This window comes from Hydra vulgaris, chromosome 06 (assembly GCF_038396675.1).
Source record: "Hydra vulgaris chromosome 06, alternate assembly HydraT2T_AEP".
NCBI classification, from domain to species: domain Eukaryota; kingdom Metazoa; phylum Cnidaria; class Hydrozoa; order Anthoathecata; family Hydridae; genus Hydra; species Hydra vulgaris.
Window position 1 is genome coordinate 6738053 of NC_088925.1, and position 21089 is coordinate 6759141.

Sequence of the window (21089 nt, forward strand, 5' to 3'; positions counted from 1 at the left end):
TCAGACCGGAATTTGGTATATCTCAAATACATAGCACACGTGCACTGTCTTACTTCTCTCTTCCTGAAAACAGCGTTTGCGGCTAAACCTACTATTTAACTTAAGTTATCATAAAATGACTGAAGAATCTGTAAAAAGTGAAGAGACCGATGCTTCTCCTTTAGAAAAAAAAATCATCAGGCAAATTGAGGTGTGTTTAATTTAGTTCAATAATATCGCATATACTAGCATATAGAATAATGCACTTAAAAATTTACACTTAAAAATTCTTTTAATATACAATATATGATTTCAATTTTTTATCATATAATTATTTATCATATGATTGTTGCAACTCTTTAAAAAATCCTTATACTTAATTAGAGCATTCAAAAAATTTAAATTAAACTTATCTACTTTTCAAGTTTTGTATTTTTAAGAACAACTTTTTTTCATGGGCTTAGTACTTTACTAGTTTATCTACTTTATTTTGCATTAGAGTACAAAAGTAGACACAAGTACTTTGAATGAAATTCAGAAGGATTATTTTTGAAAATGTAACATTTAACTTGAAATAAGAACACCTATAAGTTCCTGGATTCAAAGTTTGTTAGTTATGCAGAAATACTTTATGGTTTTTAATTGGCATCATAATTGGCACTATAATAATGTTTAAATTAGGAATAAAAGAACAATTCACAGTAATTGCTGTAGAAGATGCCTCAATTTAGTAGAGAAATATCTTTAAAAAAAAATAACTTTCCATTTTATATGCATAAATATGATTTTAATTAACTAATTTTTATGCATGTTAAAATGAAAGTTATTTTTTTTTTAGATATTACTCTACTAAAATGAGATCTAGGTATACATCCAGGTTCTCTTTAATGCAAGTATAAACTGTTTATACTTGCATTAAAGTATGATTGGTTAGCAAAACCTTAATATTGTAATATTGATAAGATACACAATGTCAAGTTAAAAAAATATATATTGTTACTTGCATTAAATAGAACCTTGATGTATACTAGATCTAAATTTCATCTAAAGCCTAGCCAAAACCTCAAGTAAAGTATGCATTGAAGCCCTCACCTATACCTATTTCAGTATGATGTTAATTAATTTAAGTCGCTTAACTGTAGGATTACTATAAAATGGTATATTTATTTGCTTTAGTACATACATCGACTATCTTAGAGCCTGTTGCATTAAGATAGTCGATGTACCGCAAGGGTTTGCACTCCCTTGCGGTACATCCACTGAGGGTTTCACATGGAGCAGCAATCTTTTCTTCCATTATTTTAATAATGAAGAATATTTATAATCAGTGTATATCTCATCATATCATATATATATATATATATATATATATATATATATATATATATATATATATATATATATATATATATATATATATATATATATATATATATACATATATATATATATACATATATACATACATACATACATACATACATACATACATATATATATATATATATATATATATATATATATATATATATATATATATATATATACATATATATATATATATATATACATACATACATACATACATACATATATATATATATATATATATATATATATATATATATATATATATATATATATATATACATATATATATATATATACATATATACATACATACATACATACATACATACATACATACATACATACATACATACATACATACATACATACATATATATATATATATATATATATATATATATATATATATATATATATATATATATATATATATATCAGTTATAAGGTAGTAATCAATCTGTTTCTCTCCATAGCAGCTTTGTTTAACATGGGTATGTCTTAGAGTTTAGGGGTGAGAAAGTGTTACAATTAAATAAAAAAAACAGTAGCCTCTTTAACTATAGTGTCTTGGGGGTTAATTTGATAAAAAAAACATATATATTTTTAAGCCATGTATATATATTCATATATATACATATATATATATATATATATATATATATATATATATATATATATATACACACACACACACATACACACACACACACACACATATGTATATATAAATTCAAAGATTAGAAATAAACCTTTTTATACCGGTCTGTTTGTCCATAATTTATTTTGTGGGACATTTGATGAAACCTAAAAAGCTTCACCGATTTGTCATTTCACATTGTTTTAGAAACCAAAGTTTTGATTTTATTTGATAAAAATATATTTTTGAGAATTACTTCTTCAGAATTAAATTATTGATAACTAGTAGGGAGTGTTTATCTGTTTTCATTTCCTCTGGTTATTTTTGTGTCTTAGAAATTAATGTGTAATTAGGAGCAATTTGTTTGCAAATAATTTTATTTGTATTGTTGATTAAATACACAAAAAAGTTGAAATTTAATATTAACTTTTTTATTTGGTTTTTCTTTAGTATTACTTTGGAGATGTCAATCTTCCAAAAGACAAGTTTCTTAATGAGAAGATGCAGGAAGATGATAAATGTATATTTGATGATTATTTTTCTGACTTGAGGGGTTATAATGTTCAAGTTGAGTAATAGAATCTTTTGCAATGAATTGTGTGAAATAAAGTATTCAAGTTTGTAGTAATATTGTAGTTTGCTATTAAATTCAAAATAATTCAGAAATCAAGTTAGCTTCTAAAATAAAATTAAAATGATTAATTTCATTAAAAAAAAAATTACGCTCAAAACTTGATAATTGTTAAAAATGAAATAGATTTTTGAAACTAAAAACAATAAAGAATAAAGTTAATCTGCTACTGGTAACATGTAATCCACTACCACCTCTTCATAGGGGTCAGGTGAGGCTACTTGAATAGCTATGGTGAAGGCAATTTACCTAGGAAAAGGAAAACTGATATAAAGCCAGTATTTATGGGTATAGTATTGAAAGTTGTAAAACTTAATAAAACTAGGTAATTTTCGCAAAAATAATGATAATTTTCTTCGTAGTATTCTGTAAAAAATATCATATCAAAAATACTTAAATTTTTCCATAATGCCATTAGAAAAATTGGAATGGTTTTTTCCAGAAACCATTCCAATCTGCGTAAATTCTGAAATATGGACAAATTTTAAATGAAGAATAATATATTATATAATTAATATAAATTAATACAGGTTCTAAATTTAATTAATTAGTTTTTAATATTTGATAACTTTGTTTAGCTAATATTAGTTATGATTAACTATTAATAATAATAAAAAAATGTTTTTTTTTTAAATAAATTATTAAATATTTAGAAAAATATTAAATGTAATTATAAAATGGATGATAAAATTATTTAAAACCTAATTCAAAATTTTACAAAAGAACAACACAACTTAAACTTTTGTGCAATACATGGTAGAGTTATTAAAGTTAACACTTTTTTTTTAATTATAATATCAAATCAAAATATATGTTAGTTACTAATCTGAACATGTGTCAAATATATAAGAAAAAATTTAAATAAGAAAAATAAAAATAGTTATATAACTATTGTAAATAAAAACAAAAATAATATAAGCAACAGCAACAATAATTATAATTATGTAAAGTAGTAATTATAAAAATTATAACTTCAATAGTAAATTGATGTGATAATCATGATGAGATTTATATTAAAATATATATTATATTTTAATATAAACCCAAGTTTTTATCTTAATAAAAGTTTAAAACATAAATAAATTAAAAAATTTTTTAATTAAAATTTTTTTTTCAAATTAAAAAATTTGTAAATATTTTTTCTTTAATTTGCTATCATAATAGCATATATGTTTATATATATATGTGTGTATATGTGTGTGTGTGTGTGTGTGTGTGTGTGTGTGTGTGTGTTTATATATATATATATATATATATATACACAAATAATTTTAAATGTATTCTACAAATTAGAGTGCTCAGTGCTCTTAAAAGAACAGAGCAATGATAAATTAGTAGAAAATCACATATTAAATTATTTTCATTTTACAGTGTTTCATAAATAAAGATTTATTAGAAATCCTACTTTATGTTTCATTTAAATAGGTTTTAGTATATGGTAGCAAATGAAAAAACTTTTTCATGGATTTTAGTTAATGATTACAGTTAAACTATAACTTATATTATTCCAAGAAGCCAATGTAAAAAGGTCCTTTTATTATTATTAAAAAGGTCTTTTTATTATTATTAAAAAGGTCCTTTTATTATTCCAAGAAGCCAATGTAAAAAGGTCCTGTCTGATGTTAAGCTCTGTTATTCTCAGTCTACTAAATCTTGTATCTTATATCAGATGTTAGGTTCTAGAGACTTTTGGTTAGTCTCAATATATATTAGCAGTAATTTTTTTCATCAAATTCAAATTGAAATTTCCGGCTTGGATTTCAGTAGAAGATTTCAATTTTTTATGTTTTAAGTACCCAAGGGTATATACTTTGTCCCCTCAAAAGGGCAAAAACAGACTTTTTTGGTCATGTTACATATAATTTTTACAGGGTGTGTAATTAGTCCAAAATGGAGCCAATTTCAGTTTTGAAATAACTTTTATGAGATTAAATACATTTTCAGTTATGGGATGATGAAAAAAAAAGAAAAGTCTTATGTATTTTATGGAAGTAGCGAAAAACACATTTTTTTTTAAATTTTTTTAATTATTCACCTCCCCAAGACTGTGAAGGCCACTACAATCAAGGAGGCTACTTTAGTAGTTACAACCTTCTCTCAGTTCTATAACTCTGAAACACAAACCTCGGTGAACAGGGCCGCTGCCCAGAGAAACAAGTTGAGTGTAGCGTACTACCAGGGACGTGGTGGGGATTAAACTCAGAACTTCTCGCTTATGAGGCGAGCGCTACACCACTACCGCATTTTGAAGAGAAAAGTGTCAGTATTAGAAAGAAATTTTATATTTATGCTTTCTTTTAATTTCTTTTCAAGTGCTTATTTAATTGAGATTTAAAAAAAAAAGATTCACAAAACAATTTTTTTATGTCTCAATAAATTCCTAATTTTATTTCTGCATCTAATCTAATCAATAATAGAATTAGGCATTATGATTTTTTTGATTTGATAATTTTTTTAAAGATGTTAAAAAATAAATATTGTAGTTTTTCTAGAGAGTGAATACTCCGCCAGACATTTAGACAGAACACAAATATACATATATTGTAAATTAAAGGTGAGCTAATGCACTATGACACCTCTAACTATTTAAAAGACAAAAAAAAAGTATCACTATAGACTGATAGATTTTAAAAGGTATTGACGACAAAAAATACACAACTAGCGTTTGCTTAGAAAGTGAATCCTCCTATACTGCAGTAGGGCATGGAACAGGTTGCACTGGATTACATGTTACTAGTAGCAGGGTGATCATGGTGACCATATGCCTGACCTGACAAGTAAATAAACAATAAGTATATTTTGCTTTATAAGTGGTGTAACATACATATACTTTTAGTTGTAAAAAGCCCAAAACAAAATCCCCTAAAATATATAATAAAAATATATAAAAATAATATATAATAAAAATATATAAAAATATATAATAAAAATACTTTAAAATATATGCCTTTCATTATTCAATTTACATGTAGTTGAGGTGCTAAAAACAATTAATATGATATTAAAATTTATTATATGAAAGATTATCTATTTACTAAATTTCAGATAGATACCTCATTCTGTTTATTGAATATTGCTATTTAATGACAAAAAAGCATATTGAAATCAATGCATAAAGCATAAATTGAAAAATCGAAATGTGGTTATCTCATATTTTACTTGTTTTTATAAATCATTGGAAAGCAGATTTTTAGTGTGTTTGTCCATTAGAATGCACTTTGCATGAATTCAAATGAAAAAAAAAGGTGCAACTGTCAAATTGGATGGCTCTATGATAATTAATTTTTTATTATTACAAAGCTTGCTGTGGTGATTGAGTTATGTGTGGTACATAATAATTTGCATAATAATTGAGTTATGTGTGGTACATAATAATTTGCATAATAATTGAGTTATGTGTGGTACATAATAATTTGCATAATAATTGAGTTATGTGTGGTACATAATAATTTGCATAATAATTGAGTTATGTGTGGTACATAATAATTTGCATAATAATTGAGTTATGTGTGGTACATAATAATTTGCATAATAATTGAGTTATGTGTGGTACATAATAATTTGCATAATAAGCTTTGTAGTAATTTTTTATTATTACAAAGCTTGCTGTGGTAATCAAAATTCAGAAGGTAGAACCCTATATATAAACATAAAATGTCAAAAAATAAAACCTTTCAAATGTAAAACAAAAATAAAATAAAAAAATAACATAGTATAAAAAATAAAACAATAAAAATAAAATAAAAAAACAAAAATAAAATAAAAAAATAACATAGTATAAAAAATAAAACAATAAAAATAAAATAAAAAAATAAAAATAAAATAAAAAAATATAATATATTTTAAATAGAGAGTAGAATGAGTTGATAGGTACTAGTAAGGTTCAAACATTGTTTTGTATAAAAAACTCTATTTGTGTTCATTTTGCTTTGAATAAATGAGCTGATAAATGATAACTGTGATGTTAAAAGTTGAACTAAAATAATTTTCAAAGATGATTTATTATTATATTCTTATTAATAATTCAATATTTAATTAAATAATTTTTATTTCTGTTATTGGAAAATTTTAATTGACATTTTTTGATTAAGGTTGTTGCAGCAAATATTAATTGTGCAAGTGAGAAATGTATTACATTCTTTAATTAACTTTTTCTGTTAAGGTTTTAAAAGTTTATCGCTCGTGATAAACTTTTAAAACTTTAATGATGTTGTCATTAAAAAAAAAAAATCATTTATCATGCATCAAATCTCTACTGCTAATTATTTTTTTTTTTATAGCCAATTTTTTAAGATGTTCATACAAATTATTGCTCTATTAGAAATGATTATCTCGTTTATTCACAAATATTACATAGTTGGTAGTTTTTTATTTTATTTACTTCCTAAAGACTCCACTAGAAGGGGCCGAAAAAATTAGTTGCATAAGTGAGAAAAAAAAAGTAGAGGATGCTACTCTTTTTTCTAGCTTTTTACTTATTTATTTGAAACTCTCTTTACCATAGACTCTTCAAAACTGCTTGAGTGTGGTATTTCTGAGGTGTATGGTGGATTGGAACTTTGAATCTTCTGATTGTGAGCCCTAGTGTGTCACTACCACTAGTCTATTTATGCATTAATATATTTTTTATGTGTAATGTTAGAGTTCCCACCATATTACTGATAGTACCGAGTTTAAAATGTTGAGCATTAAAGTTTTTTGTTTTTTGTGTAAAGTTTGATAGCTATGATTCTATTGTTTTGTTTTATATAATATTTTTATTATATTGTTTTATATTAATTCAAAATTATTTTAATATAATTTAGTTTGAATTAATTGATTTGATTTAATGAAATGTGCTTCCTACAAAATATGGATAGATAAATCCCTGTGCTTGATACAAAGTATGGATAAATATATGAAAATAGTGAAAATAATAAAATTTAAAATTTAGCTAAATATATAGCTAAATTCCTCAGTATTAATTTTATCTTTAGGGGTTTTATAGGCATTTTAATTTTTGCTATTAAATTATTGGTTTTATCTTTAGGGATAACCATAGAATGTTTGACAACCTTTGCCAGATTGAAACAACTTTCTACTGATCTTGATGAAATAAAGAATGCTTTAAAAAAATCTCAAAGTGGATTACTAGAAATTCATGAAACTGAATATAAAATTCGTCGATCTGAGAATCATCCATTGCCTGATCATGATGATCCTATGATAAGAAAAGCTTCAAAAGAAAAAACTTTATACATGGTAATGATATAAATTATTACAGCAAATATAAAAATATTTCCTTACTAATACTTCCTTACTACATCACTCTTCTCTGTTTGAAATTTAATGCCGATGCATAAAAAGGTGCTGGCTAGATGGTAAAACAAATGTTTTAATTAAATTATTAACAAAGAAACAAGAATAAAGAACAGCGAAAGGAGCATTCTACTATATTAAATAATATATAAGATAATATAAATAATATATATAATATAATATATATAAGATATATATTAGTTGATTTCGGTATAAAAAGGCAGCGTTTAATAATTTTTAAAAATATATTTTGATATAATAATATATTAACAATATTTTGTTGAGCTATTGTGGTCAGCCTCATCAGGTAATTTATTTCAAATAAATCATATTATATATAAAATCATATTATATATAGAGCAACTTAATTTTAATTAATTATATATGCTTATTTGTGCGTGTTTGTGGTGAGAAAGAGTTGCAGAACTTTTTTAATAAGAAAATTTCAATGAAAGTGTATGCAAATATCTTACTTATGAACACTTTAAATTATGTAATGTATTAAGTAAAACTTGTATCAAGTTTTACTTTTACTTGAAAGTGCAATGCAACAATATCTCCTCAGTTTTGATTTATAGCATTTATTTGCCGTTTTATAAAGTCAAATACCTTTTTTTTTAATTTAATGCTGTTAAAAGTTATCAGTATAGTATGCCTTTGTGGGCAAAGTGGTTAGGTTGTTATGCTTCTGATGAACATGGCGGGGTTCAAATCTTATAGCTTGCACATTTAATTATTTATTTTTTCCACTTTTCTAAAATACATTTTTAAAGTTCTATATATATTATATGCAAAAGACAGAAAAGTTTGAAAACATCAAAACACCAAAAGAAATTTGTTGAGCATATATTGTGTTAGAGATACTTATGTGCTTAGGTAATTAGTTAAGTCTGTGCACTTCAGACACATTAAAGGGTTAAGGTATTCTCTTAAGTATATTTCTGTGAAATGGTGAAGATAAAGTAAAAAGCAAAAAAGCGCAAATACTAAAAATAGAATAGAAGGAATTTGATTTTAAAACTGTTTTCAAATTTTTGTAAAAATTAATTTATATGGGTTTCACATGTATTATGAATAAAAATTTAAATAAAGATAAAAGGTCCAATATTTAATTTTTGTAAAATATTCAGTTATATTACTCTATTATTTTTCTCTACTTAATTTTATTGGAATAATGATTTAATTTTTTAATGTTTTTGTATAAATTTTTTTGCATGATCTTAAAATTTCAGTCACATTTATTAAAATTTAATTCAGTCAAATTTCTAAGGTTCATTTTGACTTCTGTTCAACTCTTTTTAATATACAATACATATAAAAATATTTTTATTTTATAAAAATGCGTAAGTTTTGTTATATATCAAAAGTACATGTCTCTTTGTTGTCAGGCTATGATGCGTATAAGTACGCTAACTAAATCAAAATGTTAACTATTTAAAAAATAGAAAATAGTTATTTATATTTTATTTGAATTAGATTCAACTAATTTAATAAATATTTAATTTGGCATTGAGTGAAGTGGCAGGTTTTAATTAATAACTTTTCTTAATGTAATCCATTATTTATAATTTTGTGTGTGTGATTTAGAAAGGATTTCCAGAGCTCTTCACTATAGATGATGCACAAGAATTTTTCGACAAACAAAATATTAAGGTAAGAATTCATAGAGATATTAAGGTATGATTTTGTAGTGATATATTAAGGTATGATTTTGTAGTGATATATTAAGGTATGATTTTGTAGTGATATATTAAGGTAAAAATTTGTGGAGATATGTAAGTGTCTTCAAGGCACAGTTTATGTAATAAACTCACTTTAAAATACTTTCAGACTGTGTTTATAAAGTTGCGTAAAGATGCAGAAAAAAAGTTTAAAGGTTCCTTATTTGTTGAAGTTGGAACTTTGGATGAAGTTAAATTGCTGACTGATAACAAAGATTTAAAATATGGTGAATCAAGTCTTATGGTTATGTTAAGGTTAGGTTTTCTATTATTTATATAAAAAAATTGTATACTATTTAAAATTATTTCTTGATATACTAAAATATATTAGATAAAATTTATTTCACAATTTAATACACATGTATTATCTTAAAGCATTTTTTTTTTTTTTAAAGAAAAAAGGTAAAAAACAGTAAGTAATACTTATTTTACAATTTATACATGTTATGTGACAGAGTTCACAAATATAGGTTTTAGGTATAAAATGATATGACCCTGGAAGTTTCAATGGATTTAGGTCACTAATACCATACATTATGAGGATCTGACTTTAAAAAAATCTAATGTGTGGCCCTTTGTGAAAATTTCATAATATTTTTAAAGATTTTTAATGGTTTAACTTCTTTAATTAGTATTTAAATCAACAATATGGTCGATAATACAATGTTTTTTATTATTTTTTGTTAAATATAACAAGACTAAAAAATTTTAGTTAAAAAATCAATGAAAATATATCCTTTAATAATATATTAAAACTTTGGCAAGGTTCTTTGATTACAGGTTATTACTACTAAACACCTCTGCAGTTCTCTAGCTTCTTGTCAGATGTTTTTTGTTCATTTGGGAAACATTGAATCTGTTGATGACAGGCTTTATTTTAGCATGAGCAGATTCAGAAGCCTGCTCTTCCAAACTCTTCCTGCTCTTCCATATCTTCCAAGAGAATGCCCGGATTTGGAGATAAATTCTTATAAGTGTGCTCTAATAGCATGTACTTTCCAAGTGATAGTTAAATCTTTTTGAAGACACTATAATAAAACATCAAACAATTTTTTTTAAATAATGCTGTTTATTGTAATGATATCTTTATCAGAAAAGTATAAATTATAGTATAACATAAATTATAGTGACATACCCATGTACTGGCGCAGACAATATTATTAAAAGCAAAAAAGTATATTTGATATTCTACCTCCTTACAGTATTCTTGAGTAACCACATCAGATTGCGTGAATGCATGAATGTCTTCTTTGTAATTGGGATCCAAACTGTTTACAAATGTTCCTTGAACTACCACGCGGAACTTTCGCAGGGGTTTAAGTAGAGGTAGTAGCTCTACTGGCAAAATATTTTCTAGCTCATCACACTGTTCTAGGATCCATTTTGAAGTATTTCCTTCATAAGTTCCACCATGATATCCTTTTCTTAAACATCCCAAGCTTGAAACCCACATCTCAAACTCGGGCCATCATTTGGTTAGGAATGATGACATGATTTACAAGCCCCATCAGTATGTGAAGTTTTGGCAAAGGTATAACATCTAACACCAACTTGGATATGTCTTCTTCCTTGATCAAGCATGGCTTCACAACATTCTATGTAAAAAAAATATTTTTTAAGTCTGATAAAATCCAGAACTTTTTAAGGCAAAACATTATCTTTAATGTATATCATTAACATTACCTTGAAGTCCTGCATCCTTTTGTGTGGCGATCCAGACTTGCAATATAGTACATACCAATTATCTAAAGATCTCAAAGTTCTGAGATCTCCAGCAGCAATACTTGATGTACCTTCACACCAGGTACAGGAATGTTTTCCTCCACGTGCCTAGAATAATTTATATAAGGTTCATGATTTACATTTTATCAAGCAAGTACATGTAGTATATGCAAGTAATGTAAAAGTAGTACATGCAAGTATTTTTACATTACTTGAACACATATATATGTGTTCAAGTAATGTAAAAATAATATAAATTTGGATTATAATACATATATTACCGAAATTCCCAACAATATATTGATGATTTTCATATCTGATGCCAGAGAATATTTGCATTCATGCAGATTTATGCTCTCGACAATCTGCAATAAGTTATCATGGGTCTCTTGTAAGTTATCTGCATATGCAAGAACAACAGAACCATTGATCCCAAAGTATGTTCTTCTGTCCCCCATGTCGTCCTCTCTCTCGTTTTCAGGCTCGAATAGGTTACAGATTACTTTCAATGAACCTCCACCTAAATTGAACATGAAATTGAGGGAACATTTTACTAAATACTATGTTAAAGAAGGCTAAACTTTATTCTATGTCCCTAACTTTACACTTTGGTTACCTGAATCAATTCCAACTCTGACGAAGGTACAGTAGCAGTTTTGCTCTCTGAAATCTATGACAAAGCTGAGAAAGTCTGTAAGGTCTTTAATATAAACAAGGTCTCTTGAAACTACCTTTGTAAGCCTATCGTTTATCTTCTCTTCAGCTTGAATTGTCTTAACAGCATAAAAATCTGAAAGGATCTTGCTCCTCTCGTCTAGTTTTGCCTCCATGAATGATTCAAATTTAATACCGTATTTTTGAAGCCCCTGCAACATCTGCTTATTCATATACTGACTAAGTCCTAGTTTGTTTATTAGAGGCTGGATCTCTTCAAATTTTACTTTCTTTTTTAGTTCAATTTGTTTGCCAAGGATTACAGGAATTAATGCTCCTCCTGTAATAAAATATGAAAATTGTTATTTCACATGTTATTTATAGTATAATAGATAGGAAACCTAACCTGTTGAAATACTGATCTCTTCTCCAAGGTTTGTCTGTGAAGATGTATAGATGTTTTTGAGCAGAGTTGAATTAACTTGCTATTGTACCTATGATGATATGCTACTTAGGTGGCTTGAAACATTTACCTTCTCCTGCCCAGGAGTACATTTGTGGGGTAAACCTTTACCAAGGTTACAAAAGCAGTTAAGGCATAAAATAAGTAAATAAAAGAGGTTTTTCTGACTTTGACTTTTCAATTCTAGCTTTAGTTTTCTCTAGCACCCTATGATCCGTGGATTTTGCCATAGAACAGACTGTACACTGTATGACACAGTCTCTTCCAGACTTGATAAAGCATTAGGTTTGCTTGCTTCCAGTTTTCAGTAACATTTATTGGAATAGGATCTTTGGAAGCCAGCTTGTACATGTATGATTTGCATGATGAAAAAATTCCTTATAATAAAATTAAAGTTATGAATTCAAAAATAACATCTGTTTTTAACAAAGAACATTGTTTTGAGAGAGCTGTAAGACACGTTTTCTTTTAAAAAAATATTTCGTTCAATACATATTAAGTTGTCAAAAAAACTGTCAAAACACAATATTAAATTGATTACAATACTTAACCTATTATATTTAAAGTTTTAATGTAAGTTTTACCTGTTGGATACTCAAACACATGTCTTGATTAGTTGGGATTGATATGTTCTTTGATCAATTTCTCCAGTGTCAGGTTTATCAGTATACAATTTAAATCTTTCAGGTGGCAGCAAGCACAAACCATTCTCTGATTGTCCTCGTGACTTCTCTTATACTTATTCTTTTTAAAGAGCAGGCGTGGCATACTCTTTTGGTTCTTTAAACTAGTTTTGTAGATTATGTTTTTTTATTTTTGCAGATTATCTGTTTAAGACATAAGTATATATCTTGCTACATATCTAAGTTTCGAAAGTGAGCATAAGAAGACAGTAAAAACTAGAATAAGTGTTTTTAAGAAATACTATTTTATTGTAATCCATTTAAATATAGGTACATGTAAATAATAAAAACGAAAATACATAAAAAAATACTACGACTGCAATAGCAGAATATATATATATATATATATATATATATATATATATATATATATATATATATATATATATATATATATATATATATGACTAGTTATGCAATATAGCTACAAATATTGATATAGAATGGGAATCAGATCTAATTTTTTGGGTTTTTAACTAAAATGTCGTAGTCTTGTTATATTTAACAAAAAATAATGATAAACATTGTATCATCAACCATATTGTTGATTTAAATACTAATTAAAGAAGTTAAACCATTAAAAATTTTAAAAAACCATTATGAAATTTTTTTAAATTTTCAAACTGAATTTTCTCAAAAAGGGCCACACATTGGATTTTTTTAAAGTCAGATCCTCATAATGTATGATATTAGAGACCTAAATCCATTGAAACTTCCGGGGTCTTATTATTTTATACCTAAAACCTACATTTATGAACTGTGGTGATGTCTTGAAGAAAAAAATTTTTTAAAAAGGCATAAAAAAATGTAGTTATTGAAATATATGGTATCTTTGTTGCTGCTTCTAGTGTACATTTTTAAGGCAGTTTTTTAATGTTTCTTGGTATAAAGATAAAGATGTTTTGATGCTTTCTTTTTCTTTTTTTTTTTCTTTTACATCTGCCTAGAGTTTAAAAAAAGTATGCAATGTGAAATTTGTGAAAAATGCTTTAAGTTTCTATATTTGTTAAAGTTGGAATTTTTGATGAAGTTTAAATTGCTGTCAGAAAACAAAGTGAATTTTGTATTTACTTAGTAGAATTATTTTTTTAAATAATTTATTGTAGGGGTATATTGTTGCACCCCTACAATAATCTTGGTTGTTATGAAGGCATATATACAACAACAAAATCTTTTTAACTTTTTCTTTTTAAACCGTATCTATCTGTTTTAGGGGTTTTTATGTAAGTTGTATGATTTTTTTTGACTATTAAATTTCATAATAGCATAATTTCATAAGTGCGAACTGGCATAAGTGTAAAGCGTTACAAAACTGGCATATGTGTGAATTGGCATAAGTGCGCCAAACAAGTTTGCAAACATTGGCATAAGTGCAAACTGGCATTAGTGCGAAGCAGTTGCAAAAACAAGTGCGAATTGGTAAGAGTTTGTTAACATTGGCATAAGTGCAAATACCAATTTGCACTTAAAATTTGCAATTCGCCAATGCCAATTCGCACTTATGTCAGTTTTTGTAACTGTTTAGCAATTATGCCAATTTGGGCTTATGCCAATATTTGGAAATTTGTTTGGCGCACTTGCACTTATGGAATTTGCGCCTATTCAGCCTCCCACATTTTTTGTGACATTTTAGAACAGCAAAAAATATATTTAATTTAGTGACATTTTAACACAGTAAAACAAGATTTTTGAATTTAATTTATACAAAGAAAGTTTTAAATCCAGAAATTAATGTAAATAAATTAATTTTATAAATTTAATGTCATTTAAAGATCAGGTTTATCTAGCGTAGTCCCAAAAAGGACTTGAAAAATATTGACTAAAATATGCAGTAATTTAAAAATGAATTATCAATTATCCAGATAATCTCCCTAACTTTGACTATTTGAAAATCTGGATAATTTTCATGAAATATCCGACAATCTGGATACTTTTTAATAAGACAAAATATTTTTTTGTTTTGTTTTTTTGTTTTGTTTTTTTGTTTTGTTTTTTTGTGCAAATGCACAGCGATGAAGAACTTTAAATTAGGCCAAAATTGATTTTTTTGAAATATTTTTTCAAAATTGTTGAAGATTTGCTCCATGATGTAAAAAAGGTAGACAAGGAAAGAAGACTAAAACTCCTAAAAGTAAGGTAAAATATGGTCAGGGGGCAAACAATTTTTTTTGTAAAAAAAAGAATTTCTTTCAATCAAAATTCTGACCTTAATAACCAAATAAAGTTGATGTTTAGTAAACTTAATATTCAATTATACAAAAGTGATAGAAAAATAATATCAGCTTTTGCATGCACATAAGTGCATGCTTACAATTTTTGTTCAATGTCAGAAAAAACTCTCAAACCTTAAAAATTAAAGTTAATTTATGTTGTATTATTACGTCGTTAATTTTTTTTATAAATTGAGCTTTTTAAAACCACACTGTTTCAAAATGGGGCATGTTAACTTTTTTGGTTTCTTATAGAATGGTACAAACTCTCTTTAAAAAAAGAATTGTGAAGGAAGTCAAAAGTGAAAAGTCCTAGCACCATAAAAATCAGTTTAAAATCATTATAATTGCATTTTTTAAATGCTTTTCTTACAACTTGTATAAATACATATTCAAATTTTTTTATAAATTAAACTAAAATTATCTATATCTTTTTATGTAATAAAAATTAAATTGAAAAGTTTTGTATTTAGGGAGAAAATTAAGTTTTAATGATAATAAAATTTTAATGATAAAAATGCTGTTTTCGATCACTTTCAAACATAAATTAATGTTTATATCTATTATTTCAGTACTTACTTTTTTATATTGTTGATTCATAAGAAATTGTAGAAAATAGTTAGCTAATAGCATTATTTAAAATGCATTACACAAAAATCTGTATTTTGGCCAAATTATAAGTGTTTCTAAATCACTGTGAAATGGCAGGAAACAATAAACAAGTTGCTAAATGATAATCAGAAGACTTTCAATTAACTTCATTATATTTATTGCAAAGTAAAAGTTTATCTTTATTTTGTTAAATTTAAGTTTATTTTTTCCTCTTTGTAACAATCTTTTGTTGCTACACTTATTACTGGTTACTAAGGAGATATATTATAGAATTTTTATTTCATGGTAATGTGAGAAACTTTTTAAATATATGATTTTATGGAAAGTTTTTGGATAATTTGCTTTTAAATTTTTTAAATTAGAGTGTCATTTTTTTTACCAAAAAAGTTTTTTCTCTTGATATTTTTATTTTGCAAAATTGACATATTGTTTTTGTCAAAATTATTCCAGCTTAGTCCATTTTTTGGACTTATAAATGATGTTCATGATTTATTTTTAATTATATTGTTAGTAGTGATGTACCGATTAATCGGCATCGGCGTAATCGGCCACTTTTTGTGGAATCGCCATTGGCCTTTTTTTATTAATTTACCGATATGCATTACCGATGGCCTTTTAATACTTTTATCCTGCATTTTGATAATTATTAAATAATAAATAATCAAAACTTTATGCATCGCTTAGAATTTTTAGAAAAATTGTTTATTTTGACTTTGTTTACAGGCAAGTTTATTTATTTGTGTCCAAGTATTTGTTTACCAGTACGGATTCCATGAAAAAATTTACCCAATTTAAAGCTCTATGGCTTTATATCTTCAAAACTTTAATAATTAGTTAATTCATCAGTATCGGCATTGATATGGGCCTTTTCCTATCCATCGGCATCGGCCAAAAAAGTGTTATCGGTACATCACTAATTGTTAGGCAATCTAACTTAATTTCTACCTTTTTTTTTTTTTTTTTTTTGATGGTTTCTAATGCAATTTTAAATACAGTTCAAAAATTAACTAAAAATCAATTAAAATGCTAAGTTTTTCTGTAAGAACTGGATAGTTTCAACACCCAAATGTTGAATTTGTTAAACCATTAAATTTTATAAGATTTAGTTAATTTAATTATAAAATTTAAACTCTTTACTATTATAAAATTTAATGTATACTCTAAGGAATAAATTTTATACAGAATTTTTACAAAATTGAGGCTTTGTATTACTGCTGCCTCCCTCCTCCTTTCATTTGAAGTCTTAATCCACTAGCGTCCATCCCTAATATCATAATCCTAACACTATCTGCCCCAACCCAAAACCTTTTTCTAATTAATTTGTAATAATTAAATTAATAAAATCTTAAAAATAGTTGTTTGTTTGTCATATTATTTTAGAAATTCCTTAATGCCTCCCCCATCCCTTTGCTTCAAAAATAAAATTTGCTCCGGGAGTCACTTCTCATCTTCTTTTCTCTTCTAATTCCAGTGCTGCAAACCATGGCAAAGCTGCTCGAGAAATTAAAAAAAGCAATATTTTTTGAAGTTGAATATTGAATCAATGCAAAAATAAACGTGACTTCACAGTGCCACAGGAAATTAAACTCCATTCTCCAATGATATATCAAAAATAAATATTTTTAATTTTTTTCTATTAAGTGATTTTAGTTTAAGTGTATTCTTAATTATAATTATTTCTTACTTGTTGGAATTTGTAAAAATAGATTTCCTCTCAAAAAAACACATGTTTTAATGATGCAACAAATCATATAGTTTGACTCTAAAATATAGGCATTCAGCTAGTAGCACACCAGTTGTAATCAGCTAGTAGCACACCAGATCTGAATTCAATTTCAATTCAAGAAATGATTTCCTTGGCCTTCCATATATTAGCTTTTTTATATAATAAAGTAATATTGCATAATAATAAACAATTTTTATAGAATATACACTATAAATTTATAAAAGTGTTTAAAAGTTTATATTGGCCTTTTTATATAATAAAATAATATTGCATAATAATAAGCGATTTTTTTAGAATATATACTATATATAAGGTTGTTTTTTTTCAGAGATGATTACTTTAAAAGTAAAAGTATTGAAAAGAAAGATTCTCATAAAAAAGATCATATGTAAGTACTTATTACCAAATTTTTATCAGAGATGTTGGGTTTATTTTATTATATTTATTTTTAATTAACTTTAATTTATTATAAATAAATATAAACTAATTTTACTAATTAATAAAATGCTAAAAAAGTGATCATAATATCAAAAATAAATTTTGTCAGCGCTAATTAAAAGTGTTTTCATTTTTGCGTGTAAATATTATAATACCATTGTATTTTTATATTTGATTTCTATTTAATGTAATTTGGAGGGTGACTATTTTCAAATGTGAGGCAACCTCATTTGAAGAAACCAAAAGTATTTCAGCTAAATTTATGTGTTAAAGGAGTTTCAGATATATCAAATTGTTTGTAGTTAATCATTTTATTCATAATAATATGAGTAAAAATACCAGCATATATATATATATATATATATATATATATATATATATATATATATATATATATATATATATATATATATATAGATAGATAGATAGATAGATAGATAGATACATTTTTTTATATAAGATGAATATATGCATGCTAATATTTTTATACTAGCATATATATATAGATAGATTTTTTTATATAAGAGTGAGAGAAATACTAGAGTATGAACAATAAAAATTTATATTATGTTGTATTTATTCATAGAGGTCATGAAGAAAAGTTTAAGGTAAGAAACACAAAATTAAATTTTCATATTTACGGGTTTTTTTTAAGTAAAAATCAAGTTTTTAAGTAAAGTTTTAAATAAAAATTTTTTAATAAATAAAAAAAGTAGTTAGGGAAATCAATTAAAAAAAAATTGAAATATTTTTTACTTTTACGTATTATATTTGATTACTTTTTATGTTTGAAAGGTTTATAATAAAAAGTGTTTTTAATTTTTGTATTTCGTAATAATTTTTTTAGTTGGATATTAAATCTGGAGCAGTGTTACATTTTAAAGGTGTTGGGGAGGAAACAAATCGAGAAATTTTGAAGGTTAGAGTCAGCGTTAGGATTTTTTTCAAAGCATGAAAAAAGTTTTGAGCATGATTAACAGATCTATATTTTATTTTTAAAATAGGAATTGTTTGGTCAGCATCACCAAATTGCTTGGGTAGATTTTGAAAAAGGAGATACTGAGGTGATGAAGTTTTATGGAAATAAAATAATAAAATATTTAACGTTAGTACGTTACTATATGTTGTTATATTCGACGTTAATACGTTACTAAATGTTGTAATATTTGACGTTAATACGTTACTATATGTTGTTATATTTGACGTTAGTACGTTACTATATGGTTACTATATGTTGTAATATATTCATAGTCGTTGTTTGAATTTTAAACCAAAACTTAACCCTTGATTCTTTTTATTTTAGTGAATCAAATTTATTATTATTAATATAAAGTTTCTTTTAAGCCAAGTTATTTATTAGTTTGGTTTAAAAAAAGAAGTTTTGTCCCGCTTTTTTATGCGCAATATATACAGCTTTGTCTTGTAATACTTTTTAATAATTATGAATTCTTTTCAATAAAATTAAAGCCATTTTGTTTGACTTGTTTGATCAGTACAATCAAAATTTTAATCATTTTTCTGGAATCTAGTATTAATTTACTTATTGATTGTATTTTATACCTGTAAAACTTTCTTTGGTACACCATGTAATAAGTTTTTTTAATGTGATTACATATGTAGGGATTTATTCGCTTCCAAGACGAGCATGCAGCAAAGAATGCTATTGATTCAGTTAAAAATGCCAACGACGAGAAAAAAATAATCATTAATGGGGTTGAATCTACCGTCAGAGTTTTAGAAGGTAAAATTTTTAAAAGTAGTTTTGCAAGGACTTTTATTTTGATTGTTAGTCTTCGTCTCTACATTTAGATTTTTTATTTTAGGTGAAGAAGAAGAGAATTATTGGAAAACTTTACGTTTAGATATGCAAAAAAGAAAAGGTTTTCAAGTTATTTTTTAATTAATGAAATTTTTTATTAAGTTTCAAAATATTAATTACAAAATATTGTTTTTCCAGGCGGTAAAAATAATAGAGGAAGAAGAAACAACCGTGGTGGTGGAGGCGATCGTCGAGGCGGCGGTAGAGATTCAAAATTTCAAGGTAAGAGAAAACGACCTTGGGTCGAAAAAACTGATGACAATGACTCCACTGTGGAATCAAAAGAAAATGCTGAGAAAACCGAAAAATTGTCGAAACTGGACTCTGAAAACTAATTGTTGAAATTTTTCTACCATTGTATTATTTAAGAGGATGTAAATATGAAACAGGCAAATTTTTACACAAGGTTTTTGCATTATTAACCTACCAATTTGTCAAGATATCGTCAAAAAGAATAACATTACTACTGGTTTCAAATTAAAATTTAACGTACTTATGCCATTTCATTCGAGTTAAAATTTAACGTATGTATACTTTTTAACGTACATATACTATTTAATCAGAATTTCTGTTCTCTGATTCTGTTCTTCTCTGTTCGACTCTGATTCTGTTCTCTGATTCTGTTCTTCTGATCCATTACTATTGGAGTTTTACGTGTAACAAGTTTTACTGCTGCCGTGCTTTGCATTTAGGCCGTTTCTAAAAAAAAATCTAAAAATGCGCAAGCTATTTTTGTATTCCTATAAGATATTTTAAACAATTTCATAACATTGTTTAACCCAAAAACATGCTAGTAGAATTGAATCAATGTAAACAAAAACGTTATAAGTCATAAAAACTATTTTTTCGGGGAACGAGAAAAAACTTCTTAAATCCAAAATTATTACTTTAATAAATTCAAAAAAAATCTGGGTGCTTTTTGACATCTTTAAATATTAGATTTGTTAAAATATATATCAAAATTTGTGATATATATATATATGTTATACATAGACTTGAAACTATTTTGTTTACATGTGTTAAGGATAATAACAAAAAGCTTGTCTTTTATATATTTATTCATTTTTTGTACAAAAAACTATTAAAAATCAAAGGTCAAACTATTCACATTAAATCACGCTGTAT

The 21089-nt window shown here is 25.6% G+C and overlaps 1 protein-coding gene across 1 annotated transcript; it reads left to right on the top strand.

The window, feature by feature from the left end:
• Positions 1-20369, top strand: LOC100210886 (lupus La protein homolog A). Its single transcript, XM_065799092.1, has 12 exons — positions 1-190; positions 2438-2507; positions 7648-7859; positions 9504-9569; positions 9747-9892; positions 18036-18095; positions 18732-18753; positions 18993-19064; positions 19150-19209; positions 19766-19886; positions 19969-20025; positions 20103-20369. Exons 1-12 carry the CDS (start codon positions 116-118, stop codon positions 20297-20299), a joined length of 1158 nt encoding a protein of 385 aa, XP_065655164.1. The 5' UTR covers positions 1-115; the 3' UTR covers positions 20300-20369.
• The last annotated feature ends 720 nt before the right edge of the window (positions 20370-21089 follow it).

Coding starts and splice junctions, on each gene's coding strand:
- LOC100210886 (XM_065799092.1), top strand. CDS start 116: ATGACTGAAGAATCTGTAAAAAGTGAAGAGACCGATGCTTCTCCTTTA. Junction 19,065..19,149: donor CAAATCGAGAAATTTTGAAG/GTTAGAGTCAGC, acceptor TTTTTAAAATAG/GAATTGTTTGGTCAGCATCA. Junction 20,026..20,102: donor AGATATGCAAAAAAGAAAAG/GTTTTCAAGTTA, acceptor TTGTTTTTCCAG/GCGGTAAAAATAATAGAGGA.